General features: G+C 39.5%; 1 protein-coding gene across 2 annotated transcripts in view; it reads left to right on the top strand.

Annotated features, from left to right (window-relative positions):
• Positions 1-14,321, top strand: part of polrmt (polymerase (RNA) mitochondrial (DNA directed)) — a 78,755-nt gene that overhangs the window by 25,748 nt on the left and 38,686 nt on the right. For both annotated transcript variants that reach the window (XM_041791976.1, XM_041791977.1), the window contains 3 exons: positions 2,217-3,002; positions 3,326-3,448; positions 9,838-9,960. In XM_041791976.1, the coding sequence (XP_041647910.1) occupies positions 2,217-3,002; positions 3,326-3,448; positions 9,838-9,960 (1,032 nt within the window). The remainder of the gene's footprint in view (positions 1-2,216; positions 3,003-3,325; positions 3,449-9,837; positions 9,961-14,321) is intronic.

Below are 14,321 nucleotides of genomic sequence, written 5' to 3' on the forward strand. Positions count from 1 at the left end.
GGCTAACAATGATGCTTGATTCAACACCTGTACTCATGCTTGCTGTTTTTTTCATTGGTAAATGCAAGATGCAGCTCATTTATATTATCAGTTTATCTGTTATGAGATGCAACTTGAAAATCATTGTGTATTACTGGTGACAAGACTTATGGCTGAAGCAGATTTCCCTTTCGAATTTGGTGCAAACAGCCATCACAGACTGTTGAAACAAATTTCTGGTTGGGTCAATCAAGGCTATCTAATCTGATTTAGTCTGAGTTACGTTTATTAGAAAGTGAGAGAAAACACTTTCACTTTTTCAGCAATTTTGTCTTTTCTGCATTTTATTAGCATTAGCTGATATTTAAATGTATTTATGACAAAAAAAATGCTCACTGGGATGTGAAAGAAAGTGTTCAAAAGCAAAACAATAAACCTAGTGAGCTGTTCATTATGAGAGCCCTTCATCACTCAGATCTTAATGTGATATAGTGGGACTTTTTCAAATTGCATTTGATTAAACGATTAATCAAGTTCACATTAAGTTTTCAGAGGGATGACATTTCCTTTATTAAGGAAAGAGCTTTAGTGGAGCAGAAACAAAGTAAGAACCTTAAAAAGTTGACCTTCACTTCAGACAAGTAGACTGTCTGTCACTCCAAAGCCTATTACCTGGTACACTTGTGCAGCCGCCTATCCAGTCTGAAGCTGCAAAGAGTGTGAATTATAAAAACCATTTCCCCCTTGTGTGAATTGGCAGAGGGAATAGTCTATAAAGATGAATAGGTTCCAGGATAATCCCTTTTTAGTGTTCCTTTAATTGGCTCACTGATTTACCACTGTGGTACCCTGCAGGAGGGTGAGCCGACCGTGTCAGGGGTTAGAGGCACAAAGAGACGGGATTGTGGACTTCTGGACTTCAAGCACTTTAGAAATTGGCTATGCTGTTGCAGAATCTTGTCCTTGTGTTTTTCCTTTCATATCTGTCTTCTCTTGTCTACTCTATTTTGCTCTTATTCTCTTTTCTTCTGTCTTTGGAGGTCAGCCCATCAGGGGAGCATCCTAATGATTTTACAGCACAGCATGAAAGCTTGACTCATGCAACACAGAGGTGTTTTTTATTTTTCTGTCAGCTTACTGTATTGTTTTATAGTCATACATGATCTTAATATGCATTAAACTAGGACACAATATTTTTGTTGTAACAACGGGAAACATCATCCCTGATCTGCAACCCTGACAAAAAAAAAGCTGAAAGAGCTGGTTATGAAACAAACAAATGAATATTAATGCCTTTTTATGACATTCAAAAGCAAAAAACACCATCAGTTTTTCTTTTGTTTTCTTCATGCCTATAAATATTGTCACAAGGTTGGTTTTAGACAAGTCAATTGGTAATACCCTACCAAAACGGGCTTTCTTTAAAAAAAAAAAAAAAAAAAAAAACATTTTTGAATGTCCACTTGAGGCTGGCTGCAAAAGCCCTGAAAGTCCCAAACATACTGTATTGAAATAACAATTTATATAGCAGAAATAAACACGTTTACAGCCTGGTACAAAATTTTCAAATGAACAGAAAGCCTTTGGCGGGAGGCCAGGATGGGGGGTATGTTCGCGTTTTTTGAGTCTCTCCTTAAAGTCTAGTGTAAATTCTGATTATCTGTAAATGTGCAAGGGAGGCTGGGTAAACTCTGATATAAAGTGTATTCCAGTAGTCCAAACATGATGAAATTAAAGCATGAATTGCTTACACAGTTAACAACAGAAGTTAATCGTTAAGTCGATTTTAAAATTACTGTTTATTTAACCCCAAGATTAGTAATGACAGTTTGGCATAAAGTAGCAGAGAGTCCAGGTCCCTAAGAGAGGTACCACAAATTCCACAGGCGCAAAACACAATGACTTTAAAGATACAGGATGTTAAATTTCTGCTCTGAAAAATCTACATGAAATTAAAAAGTAACCATTCCTTTGTTCTTTTATGAAACTGAGGCCTAACAGTGTCTCAGATATTAAGCAAACTTTTCAAAGACGGATAAATTCTTGATTTTTATAATCGTGAGGGGATGGATGTTTTTATGGAGTCTGCCACAGGTTGCGATTTGAACTAACAATAGGGATCTTTATACTTCTCATTTTTAATCATGTTTCCACAATTATTTAATGATATGTATTATTGTTATGTTTTTAATGAAATATAACAGATATAAAATGTGACGTGATGTTTCACTCTCCAGGTGGGCTTCATCAAACCCCACCCCATCCTGACTCAGATGCAGCAGGAGGCCATGGAAACCAAGCTAACCTTCGACTCTTATGTGATGCCAATGCTTTGCCCTCCCATTCCCTGGACCTCCGTCAAATTTGGAACATACCTGCTGACACCCACCAAGCTGATGCGCTCAGTGGAAGGGGCCACACAACATGAGGTGTTGCTGGAAAAATGCCAGAACCTCCATGCAGTCCTTGACTCTCTGAACCAGCTTGGCAACTGTGCCTGGAGGATCAACAAACCCATGTTGGATATAATGATCTCCATCTTTAATGATCGAGGCAGCGAAAAGCTCGACATCCCTCCTCCTATGTCAGAGGCCCCGGAAATTCCTTACTTTAACCCCAAAGATCCTGTTTACACTGCAGACGAGAAAACTCACATGAAGAGGGAAGTGATCAAGGCCAAAAAGAAATGCAGTGAGATGCACAGCCTGCGTATGGATGCCCTCTATAAACTCTCAATCGCCAACCATATGAGGGATGAGGTCTTCTGGTTCCCTCACAACATGGACTTTAGAGGACGTACATACCCATGTCCCCCGTACTTCAATCACCTAGGAAGTGATGTCACAAGAGCTATCCTTGTGTTTGCAGAGGGGAAGAAACTTGGTCCAAAGGGCCTGGACTGGCTAAAGATTCACTTAGTAAATCTAACAGGTCTGAAGAAAAAGAGCTCAATGCAGGGACGTCTGGAGTACGCCAACACCATCATGGATGACATTTTGGACTCTGCGGACAACCCTTTCACTGTTAGTTTTTCTTTATTGCTCTTTGCTGTTCATTGATTGTGTAGTAAAACTTAAAAATCATAGATCCATTTTGCACTTCCTTTTGGAACTGCGTAGCTTTTAAGAAAACAGCTAAGTACATTGCACATAGATAGAAAAAGGGGCTTCCATTTACTGAAATATGAAGTGTAAAGCATTGTCCATTTCTTTCTGAATAAGGGAACTTGCAGTTTATGCAGTTGAAAATCTAAAGGGATATAAATGTCTGGCAAAACAAGAACTGGAAATGCTTTTGAGCCAGCATTTATGTATTCAGGATTACGTGTCGTGTTTGTCTTTCTCAGGGTAAGAAGTGGTGGATGAATGCAGATGAGCCTTGGCAGGCTCTGGCCTGCTGCATGGAGATTGCCAACGCTGTGAGATTCCCTGATCCAACACAGTTCATCTCTCATTTCCCTGTTCATCAGGTACTGAACTCTACTTAAATTGTTGCATAGTGATACAAGTCTCACATTAGATCTCCTAGCAATGTAGACTTTTAATGGTTTTTAATTGCATACTACATATTCCATTCTGGAAATGAATAAATATGACCGTTAGCACAGATTTACTGATCTATGAAATTATAAGTTTCCAGGTTTTAATCATATGTCACCACTCTCAGCAAATTATAGTCTCAGTTTATAGTCCCTCTAAAATAAGGTTTGCCTCTCAGTCATATTTTATGGAGCTATTTCAGAGGGAACATCAAAGTTAACAAGGCAAGACCTCCCCAGCCATCTGGGGCCATTTTGTGTTATTCACCATAAACCTTTAGCTGTAATCTTACCAACCAGACCACTGCTTCAGCCATCCTTCACTGATAGCAGACATTTAGCCAATTTAAAAATACCAAAGCAACAGACAAGCCCTCCAGGGCAGTTTGAGGGTTGGTTTTTTATTTACTACACCTTGTTGCTCACTAACTGCACAGCGATATGTCAGGAATTCAGTGATGGGTTCAAGAATAATCGCTGGCTTTCCTAAAAATTGTCATGGAAATTTAATGAAGGCATAATCAGAGTTTTTGTTTACTTGGGATGTTTTACCCTGACTCCAGGCTTAAAACATACTCTGAGGAAGAAGATAAAAATGTATAAAAGCATTGGAACAAAGCATATTACAAAAGTATTATAGCAAAAGTACTTATCTTTTCCTTGTCCTGTTGTGGCAGGACAGTAGCCGAGAGGTTTTTCCTCAGTCTCCTTGAACTTGCACAAGTTTGGTTACTTTTGGCTGAATCTGCCATGTGGACATCAGATTGATAGGAATTCAATTTCATTTACAACCACTGTTGCTCTTGTATGAAACACCCTGAGCTGGACCCTAAAGAAAGTTAAAAGAAGACATTTAACTGAGAGCCAAAAATGAAACAAACAAATCCATACATGGCAGGGCTTTTCCCAACTTTACTCTAGTAATTATATCATACTGTTTCTTTTTGCCTTGTGACATAAACATAGGGTTATTTTACCAATACTCTGTTAAAGCTCCAATAAGGAGTTTCACACTGATTTCATATCCTTAGACTTTTTAAAACAGAATGGAGATGAGGAGAAGAAGAAGATATTGGTGGGTCACCCAGCTTTGCTGCTCTTACTGCAAGTGATCTTTTCTTGTTGTGTGTTTTGTTGAGCCAGCTTCTTCCTCTTTTTTGTTGGTTGTTAAATAGTGGTTGGCAAACACTCAGGAGCATCACTACCACCTAGATTGGTGGGTAAAATATTGTCCATTTTTTTTCCTTTCATAAATATTTTGATGTACTCATTGTGGGACTACATGCTCCAAACCATGACCATTTGGGACGAATACAAACACTGTTACACCCCTACTGCTAATGTAGGTTGATGAAAGGAACTTTGAAAATTAAATGGTCAGTACAGAATAACAGCGAGAAATTGCATCCCCGGGAGCATTGTTTATGTCTGTCAGTGAGCTGCTTTGCTAGCAAAGTGATGGACAGGCTACTGTAAGCAGGATGTGCTTACTGCATGTAACAGCATTTTTGCATTTTCATGTGGACAAAGATTTTTTGAAAATGTTGCATGGATTATTTTGAAGATGGAGGAGGAAAACTTCTGTTTTCAAAAAATTTCAGCCCACAAATTTGTCCAAGGCACTCAAAGATGCTCCCTTTTCTAACAGCTTTTGATTTGTCAGGATCAACACCCAAAATATACTAAAATATCTCCCCTTAAATCTGGAACAGCTGGTCCCTGTGTCCCTGTAGCTATCTCTGCTAGCCAAAGCTTTGCTGACCAGTTGGGTGCAATTGGATTAATAAATAAGCCCTTCACGTGTACCTTGCTAGGGTTGTTGAAATAAGAGCTTGCAAGAGAAATGCATAAAAAACAGCATGAAGCCAAGCATGAGCCAATATGTCCATCTCGAGTGGCACATTCTGATTGTGAAGGGAGATAAATGGACTGACACAGGAGAAACCCTGCACTGCTCCCAGACCAGACTCACAACCCTTCGGTGAGGTCATTAGTCATCAGTATAAGGTAAAGGGGCTTCCACCATGACAGGTCTGCTCCTCTGCTCAGTGTCCCTGGTACAAGGGTTGTTTTCAGATACAAAGTGTGTGCTGCTCCATACAATCAGTCTGTGCCAGGTTGTGTTACAGAAGGGATTTCAGCTCCCCTTGTCTGTTGATAAAAGTCACTACAAACAGATGATGTCCCCTTAGAAAAGGGATCAAATATTTCAGGGACAGATGAAGAGTGAAGAATTCCAAGTAATATATACAGATGAGCCACACATCAGGCTCCCAGGTCCCGTTTGCTGCTTCAGATCCCCACCCACACCTCAGCCTGATAGGGAGGCATCTGTTGTACCACTTTTTGCATAATATTACTCCTATGGGAACTTCCTGAGTCAGAAAGCCCACAAATCTCCTGAGACTTAAAACATGTTGCATGGGCCACGGTGACTCACCCAGCAAGAGCCCTGTCAGCATGGATATAGCCTATAAGAGGCCACCCAGTGTGCCTTTCATATGTGAGCATCCCATTGGCACTACCACTGGAGCTGAGGCTATCAGCCCTAACAGCCTTTGACAAGGTTTGAGAGACACATATTTGCCCCTTTTAAAAAGGGTCTCTGAGGGACTGCACCCATTCTGCTGTTAGTCTCACTCTGTCCTTGGCTGAGTCTATTAATAGTCCTGTAAAGGAGATGGTTTCTTTGGAACCTGGAAATACCTCGAATAAAAAAAATGTTCCAACTGTGTTCAGGATGGTTGAGATATATCGCCCTTTTTCCAGCAGGAAGGAAATTTCTTCCTGAAGGAAGTGGGCGCCTCACCTGAGGCTTGTGACTGCATTACCCCCTTTACTGTGGAAGCATTACGACAAATTGAAGCCAGCATGCCTTACTCAGTGTTCTCAAAATCCTACCTAAGCTTGTGCACTCTGACCAGCTCACCGTTTTTACAGTCAGCAGACTGACAGGCCGATCCTTTATACATGGAGTAAGGGCCCCCTTAAGTGGCCTAGGAGCATGGGAATGCCTCACTGTGAATTGTGCATGAACTGGACAGATTGTCTATGAGTGACCAGACAGTATTGCAACAAAGGATTAGTTCTTTTTTGATTGTTTTTAACTGCCCTGATCAAGCTTTTAGGAGAACTTTGATTTTGATTGACAATATGAAGTACTTATGAGACATGTTTCAGGGCCACAGTCAGTTTGTACCTGCTGAAAGGGTCTCTGTGTTTGGAACATCCTGTCATCCATACACCAAACTCTACTGAACTTTTAGAACAGAGCAGTGGGAGCGGGTAGAGTCAGAGACACCTGTTTCAGGCAGGTTATCAACCCTGCCAGTTCTTCCCCCTTACCTTGTGAGAGGACAGATTGGTGAGATTTAGCTGGCTGGCTCTCTCCTGCAAAACCATCAACCCCATAGCCTTGCCTTTGGGCTTGACTGACACCTTGTGTAGAAGAGACTGTGATGGGTGAAGTACCCCTCCTTCCATTAGGCAGGGTCAGGCGAACCCATCATCTCCACCTCTAGCTTGGCTTGATCCACCATCAGGAGGAAGATGGTTTTGATAGTCCAGACTGACAGGGCAGCAGCTGTTAATCTTTTTTCTGGATTAAGATTAGACTGGACGTGGTCCACTTTGGAGGCAGTGTCAAGCCCGGTAATGAGAGGTGTCTTCAGGTTGGAATGGCAGGCCACCGTATACTCAAAGGGGGGCATGATGCAGTGAGAGTGGCTTTCCATTCCTTTGTATTCCTGCCTGCAGTAGGATGTTTTTCTCTGTAAGGTTTCTTTTGCCTTATTTAATCACCCATGAAATTTGGGAAAGTCAGCAGAAGCTGTTTTCCAGTCGTCTTCAATATTTGGCGACTTCTTCCCATCACAATGAAACCTTGTCACCTCAACTTGCTCTTCAGGCTATTAGATATTAGGTTTATTAGCAGTGCGTTAGCACACATCCTATGTTTAGTACCAGAGAAGATGAAACGCTATCTCCTGCCAGAGCTGCCAATGGGGGTTGGGGCATTGTAGCCCCGCCAAAGGGCAGCAGGTTGATAAGGTGGAGCTTCAGTACAGTCCAGCTTCAGCTTCAGGAGAGAATGGCTCAGCCTGATCCATTGGTTCTCAAGCCTTCTTTGGTAGAAACCATGATTTGGTCACGACTCGACAGTTTGTCAGATGAGCCAGATGGTGACAGAGCAGTTTGAGGGAGAGGTGGCCACAATGTGCACGCTCATTCATGGACTTAAGGGCAGCCTTGGTGTACTTTTAACATATGTACATCTGGAGAGTGTCCCAGCTTGATATTTTGATATCTTATCCTACAAGGACAGTCTCACTCCCTAGTTTCTCATCTGTGTTAGTAGGCACCAGCCATGGTTGCAGGCAGAGTTTCCTGCTAGCTGTGCCACTAATAACTTCTACTAACTGCTACTGCTAATCTGGTTTGGCTTTGAGACAGTGGGCCAAGTTGGTTTCATGACTCCCAAGTGGGATACAGCTGTAGTATTGCCACTTTGCTGTGTGTTATGGTATTGCTAATGTAGCATTGCTGACAGGTCAGTTTAGCCTGAATTATTTCTGCTTCAGTGTGGTATCTCTGCCTCAGAGTGTTGCCACTCCATTCAGCTAGCTCTTAAAAGTTTTGCAACCGTAACAGTGAGAAGCTCAAAACACTGTTTTGTGACAGGTTAGTTTTGGTTCACTCTCAAAGAACTGTTCAGATCATGAATGAAGTGTCCACACAAAGTTGTGTTAAGAAATTGAGTTTCCAGTCTTTTCAATGAACAGCTAAACTAATTCCAGGAATGACAAGAGGGTAGAGGGTAGAGAGCCTCTGCTTGTAGCGAGAAGACTTTCTTTAATTACTGGTAGTGTACCGGCAACCCCTTTTATAGGGGTAGGGTCATCACCCATCCAGACGCCTAATTGCTAATTATGGCTGGTGAAATGGAATAGGAGTTTCTGCTGAGATCATGCCATAGGTGTTCCCAATTAACTTTGCAAAGCCAGTGGATTGGTTAGACTCCATGTCTGTTATCAACAGATTTATCTTGCCAAGCTTCAATCTGGATTTGTGCCTGGTCTGAGAAGGTATAAACCAGTCAGTGTCATTTGAGGAGAACAAGGCAGTAGCTACATATAGGGCTTAGTTTGTGAGCCAGTAAGCAATAGTGACAGGGGAAGAGATCAGCTCCAATGTAGCTATAGCTGCAGTTTTATCAGAACTGGACAACATCTCTTTATCTAAAGAAGAGCAAAGAACCATTCTGAAAGCATTTCTTTGTGGAAAGGATGTTGCTCTTTGGCTTTCACGTGAGTTTAATTTACCAACAGGCTCCACTGATAGTGAACATTGATAAATGGTGCCTGGTTGGGCTCACATTGTGTGGTTTACTCTCTAGGGCTGTGAACCCCCACTACATCGTATGTTTTGTTGCTCTGATTGAATGAAATGAATGAGACAGACAGAACATACATCACATCATCCTCAGAGAATTATTTTTAAAGGTTCCTGCCCTTTCCAAACACTGTGTATGGGCTGTTGCCCCTGTCTCTATCTGGCATGTCAGGTTACTTCTGACATGAACAGATTTTACTAAAAGAGAACAGCTATTGTCTACATTTTTGGCAGCATATATACCCAATGATTTGCTTTTTAAAAGACTACAAGGTGTAATTTCTGTTAAAAAAAAAATAAACATTTACAGAACAACTATCAGCAAAGATGTTAAAGTACAACTTTTTCCCAGGGGACGCCAAGATCATCCCAAACTGAAGGTTCCTTACAGGAGCTTCAATCTCATTTAAACTATTTAGGCAGCATGTAGCATTACAGTGTTACTTTTGTGTTTTTGGAAAATATTAAACCATTAAAAGTCCAATGATGATCGGATCAATTACTTTGGATTTTTACTAGACAGTTTATCAAAAGTCACTTGGGTACAGCCTTACACGTCTTTTTCTAGGCCAATTCCAGTCCACAGAATTTTTTATTGATGCATTACAATTATGATTCTTTAAGATAGTGTGATGGTCTAGCATTATGAGCAAAATTCCCATTGTGTCAGAGGAAAATGTGAATATAGGTTTTCAAGAACCAGCAGATTTATTCAGACACCCCCCCACCCCCCATGTAATTGCACTTTCACTCTAGTATCTTGTCTTTTTCTCCTCTTGAGTTTGTCTGTCAGTATTTTATAAATTATCTGTCCTTTCTTTGTGTTGCTCTCCCATTCAGTCTCTGTAATTCTCTTCCTGTTTTCTGTTCTTTCCTCCTCCATGTCACCACTTTAACCTTCCCTCTCTTTCTCTCCACCCCTCTTCCAGGACGGCTCCTGTAATGGTCTCCAGCACTACGCTGCTCTGGGTAGAGATGTTATCGGTGCCACATCAGTCAACCTCATGCCCTGTGATGTGCCCCAGGATGTGTACAGCGGAGTAGCACAGCAGGTCAGCACCAGCAGGATATTTTTGGTTTGCACGGTTTTGTTCCCGTCTTTGAACAGCATCGACCTGGAAGTTGCACAACAACCCTAAGAAGTGGTCGAGTTTAGCTTCTTGGCAGTTGCTCAGTTCTTAATATTCATGTGAATCATCATATCCCCAGACAGTGACAGACTAGGCATTGATAATTTCTTTGAAGTTTCCTACTTAAAAATCAGAATTCAGTAGTGCTTATTTTGTCACATCCACTGTTAAAGTGAGAGTTAATTGCCTGCCATATCAAAAGGAACAAAGAGCAAGTGTGCATACAGTATTTCAGAAGAGACAGGCTGCAGTGAAGTTGAATATTTTGAATCCATTTAAAAATCATTGTGGAGGACTGGCATTTGCTCAAACCTTTGTGCAATGCTGAAATAGTCCACAACTGAAAGTTTATTGTAGTTATCATTAAGTCCTGAGGGCTGACAGAGCTGAGTGCACTTTCCTGAAGGACTCTCTGCTTTATTTTTACTTCTGAGCAGTACGTTTTCTTTTTTACAAGATACTATAGCAAATGCTTGCTATCAGGATGACCATGATCTACCTAGTTAAAAAAACATTTTTTGTACTCATAACAACAATCTCTACAGTAGTAGAGACAGTTCCATTTGTCATTGAGCTGGAGACTGTTAAAACTAGTAGAGCTAGAATGTTGAGAACCAAGGCATATTATCTGATCAACATAACATTTAAAGTCATGGGTTTATTCATGCTGTAGGCAGAAATAGTCAGATTTTAAAGTTCCAGAATGGCTGCACATGTCAAAATCCAAGTTATGGAGGGTAAAACACAAACATGTCACTAGTTTATTTTGGCTCACATGCTTTCAGCAAAAGGCCTTCATCAGAGTTAGACTAAATCTACAGATTCCCTTTCGAAACCAATTAACCAGCGCAGAGTCACTACACAGCTGGAGGCTGTGTCCAATTAGTCAAGAACCAATCACCTCTCTGTCATAGCTAAATCTGCAGGTGCTGATAACAAATCACAACAAAGTTAACTTCCACAGCACAACAACAGTACAAAATCAGTCAGTACTGGGGTTATTCATTACATTGCACCTATTCTGAATCATTTCTCTAAGAAATAGTCTTACTCTAAGAAACATTCATCATCAGGTCCATTTGTCATTGTCGTATTGAGAATATGAATCCAAAACACTTCTCTCTAGATAAGGCTCTTCAGGATATCACCTCCTCTATTAGACGTTGTGATTTTCTCAATCCCATAAGACAAGGAGGGTGTTGTGTTGGGTGTAGTGTTGGCAATTACATTTTCCATGTTACCTGTGTGGATAGCTGTTTTGTGCTCTGATATCCGTTGTTTGAGGGCTTGTTTTGTTTGTCCAGTACATGCTAAGCCACAGGAACATGGTAACATGTAGATAACATGAGTGGTTTTGCAATTTATAAGGCCTTGTCACCTCCCTGTATGGGGGTGATTAAATGATTTTGTTTTGTTGTTTTGTTGCACTTAGCACAATTACCACATCTGTACATTTCAGTGTTGTCAGCCATGTGTTTTTCTTTTCATTGATGTTTCTGTATGTGACAAGGTTTTTAATTGTAGGTGCTCTTCTGAATGAAAAGAGGGGCTGGGATTTAGATGTCCGTCAAATATGGTTCTGCTTCTAGCACATGATGGTGTCGCTTAACCACCTCTTTTCTTTGAGAAGTGCAGTGATTATATTCAGTACGGAAACACACGGTCTGGAGTCCTTGTTTTGCTTGCGAATCTGTTTTAAAAGGGAAACTTAAGGTTCCATCCAGCAAACGGTCTAATGAAGGCCTTGTGTGGAAACGTGTAAGTTTATGTTTGTTGTGATGTAAGCCAAATGAACTAGTAAATGTTAGTGTTTTGTCATCCATATCTTTGATTTTGAGATGTGCTACCTTTTTTTTTTTTTTTTAAGCGATTTTTGAGCTGAGACTCAGCACACTATTGATGTGAAGCACAACCTTTCCCTCCAGCTGAGAATTTATTAAGTGCAATCTGGTTTTAGATCCTGTGAGAACTTGCTGATTCTTCATTTCTGGTTAACATCTTTTAAAAAGTGGTTAATTCCCCTTGGTGTTTAAAAATTTTGATTGAATTTCTTTTAGTTACTTATGCCATGGTTTGAAGCTGACAGGTAAAAATCACAAGGTAACTTGTGATACAATATGTTACCATGCCATACCATACCATGTTTTTTATTTTTTTCTAGATTTATTTAACCAAGAAAGCCTCACTGAGATTAAGAATCTCATTTTCAAGAGTGTCCTGGCCAACACAGGCGGCCTAACAATTAACAGAGTTGCAGACAAGAAAAATTAAACATAATAACATAAAAACATTTTTCTGTGGGTTTTATAGCTCTTTTCATGATCATTTTTTACAGTGTTAGTTTTGGCAGCTATTTAAATGTAGTCTTAGTCTTTAGAGAAAAGTCTTCACTAGTTTAGTCATTTTTTTTGTCAATTTCCCACTTTAAAGTTTTAGTCTGGATTTAGGTAATAAAAACTTAAAAACCTTTAATCCAATTTTAGTCAGTAAAAGTAGTTACATTTTGTCATAACTTTAATTCAAAACTTTTATTCTCTTTGAACTTAGTTGATATTTGAACTGTAAAATTAATATGAATATAAGGTGTCATATCAGTGCGTCATAAATATTTAAATTCACCCTAAATAAAATGAATACTGACATTCCTTTTGGACATTTTAAACCAGTCCAGCATAAACAGTTCAGTCTTGTTTAGTCTCCATCATGAAAACTAAACTTACTTTTTGTCACAATTTTCAATATTGAAGATGAATTTTAACCGCTCATCCTGTTTTCCCCTTGGAGGGAAGGTTGTAGATAAACATTTATCCACAATAAAAAGTGTTGATATCTCATTGTTAAACATTCCAGAGTATAGTTTTAACTCCACTCTGAGTGAAATGGCCTTCAGTGTTGAATTTATTTGACAGTGTCGATTCATCTAACTCTGTAGGGAGAGAGGGTCAACTGATCTAAGCTTCGCCCACTGACATTTCAAATGTGGGGATATGAAGGCAGAGTTTTCCCACCATGCCCTTGGGCAGAGTGTTTAGATGTGTTTAATTGTGTTTAAGATGTGTTCTGATGTTGCCTATTTTACAGTGATTGCTGTTGGGATTCCTTTGCTCATGTTTGTGGTACATAGTTGTAGTTTCCAGTGACGCACAGTTTTGCGACATGAGGAAGGTTGTTCTCTGAGTTAGTGACTTCCCACGTGTGGTGGTGGTAAAGTAAATGTGTAAGACAATAATTGTCACTGTGTGGATGAGTGCCTCAAGAAAATGTGCAAATCTGTCTGCACCATTCTTACATGTGGACTCATGGATTTGATTGGGTAATGTCATTTATGGGACAGACTCAAAGACCTATAAGATGTGTTGCAATCTTCAATGTACTTCTACATTCAATACAACAATAAAACACCTCAGCTAAAATTGAAATGGTAATTTAGTGTTAAAAGAACCCTTAAATGTGTAAAGAACCTGGAACCCACAATAACTGACTCATAAACTCATAGTTAAGTTTGTTAAATTAAACACTATAGGAGTTGAATTAACACTGATGATTTTGCAGTTTAGAGTTGATTAGGTAATTAACACTACGGAGAGTATTTTTTACAAATTCAGAGTTTATTAAACTGTAGTGTTATGTTTAAAAGCACAGTGTGAGCAAGTGTTAGTTTTTAACTCAATTTATACCTAATTCAACTCTAAAATTTTACCACCAGGGAAAGAAAACACCAGTTGTGGTTGGGACCATATACGCTTGAATACAGTGTTGAATTTAACTCTTTAAGTGTAACTTTAACACCGCAGAATTTACAATGCAGTCTTTTTTATAGTTAATGAAATTAACACCATTTAATACCACTTACTTTGTCTCTATTTTCATTTTATTTGTTTTGCCATATTTATGTCTTTACTTTCAAAATTTTCAACTCTTTTATATTTTTACAGCCTAAAATAATATCTTGAATCTTGATACATGGACAAAAATGACAATGGCATCAAAACACAGTGAATATGCAATTTTTCATGTATTGCAAGAGAAGTAAACATGGATACGTCACAACCTCACATGAACCAAAGGACTTTTAATGCCACTAAAAAGGTTTAGGTGCAAGGTGATATTTTTTTCCTGTGACTTTCTGTCATTTTCACTTTTTTGACGTATGTCATCTCCTCCCCTTTTTGATGCTATCCTTCTGTCTTATTTTTGTTCATTTTTATCTTGTTGCCAGTATCTTCTTTGAAAAAATGAAGTCTGTTCACTTTACTCTTATTCATTTCATCAATGTCACTGTG

The sequence above is a fragment of the Cheilinus undulatus genome, linkage group 7, assembly GCF_018320785.1.
Source record: "Cheilinus undulatus linkage group 7, ASM1832078v1, whole genome shotgun sequence".
Lineage (NCBI taxonomy): Eukaryota > Metazoa > Chordata > Actinopteri > Labriformes > Labridae > Cheilinus > Cheilinus undulatus.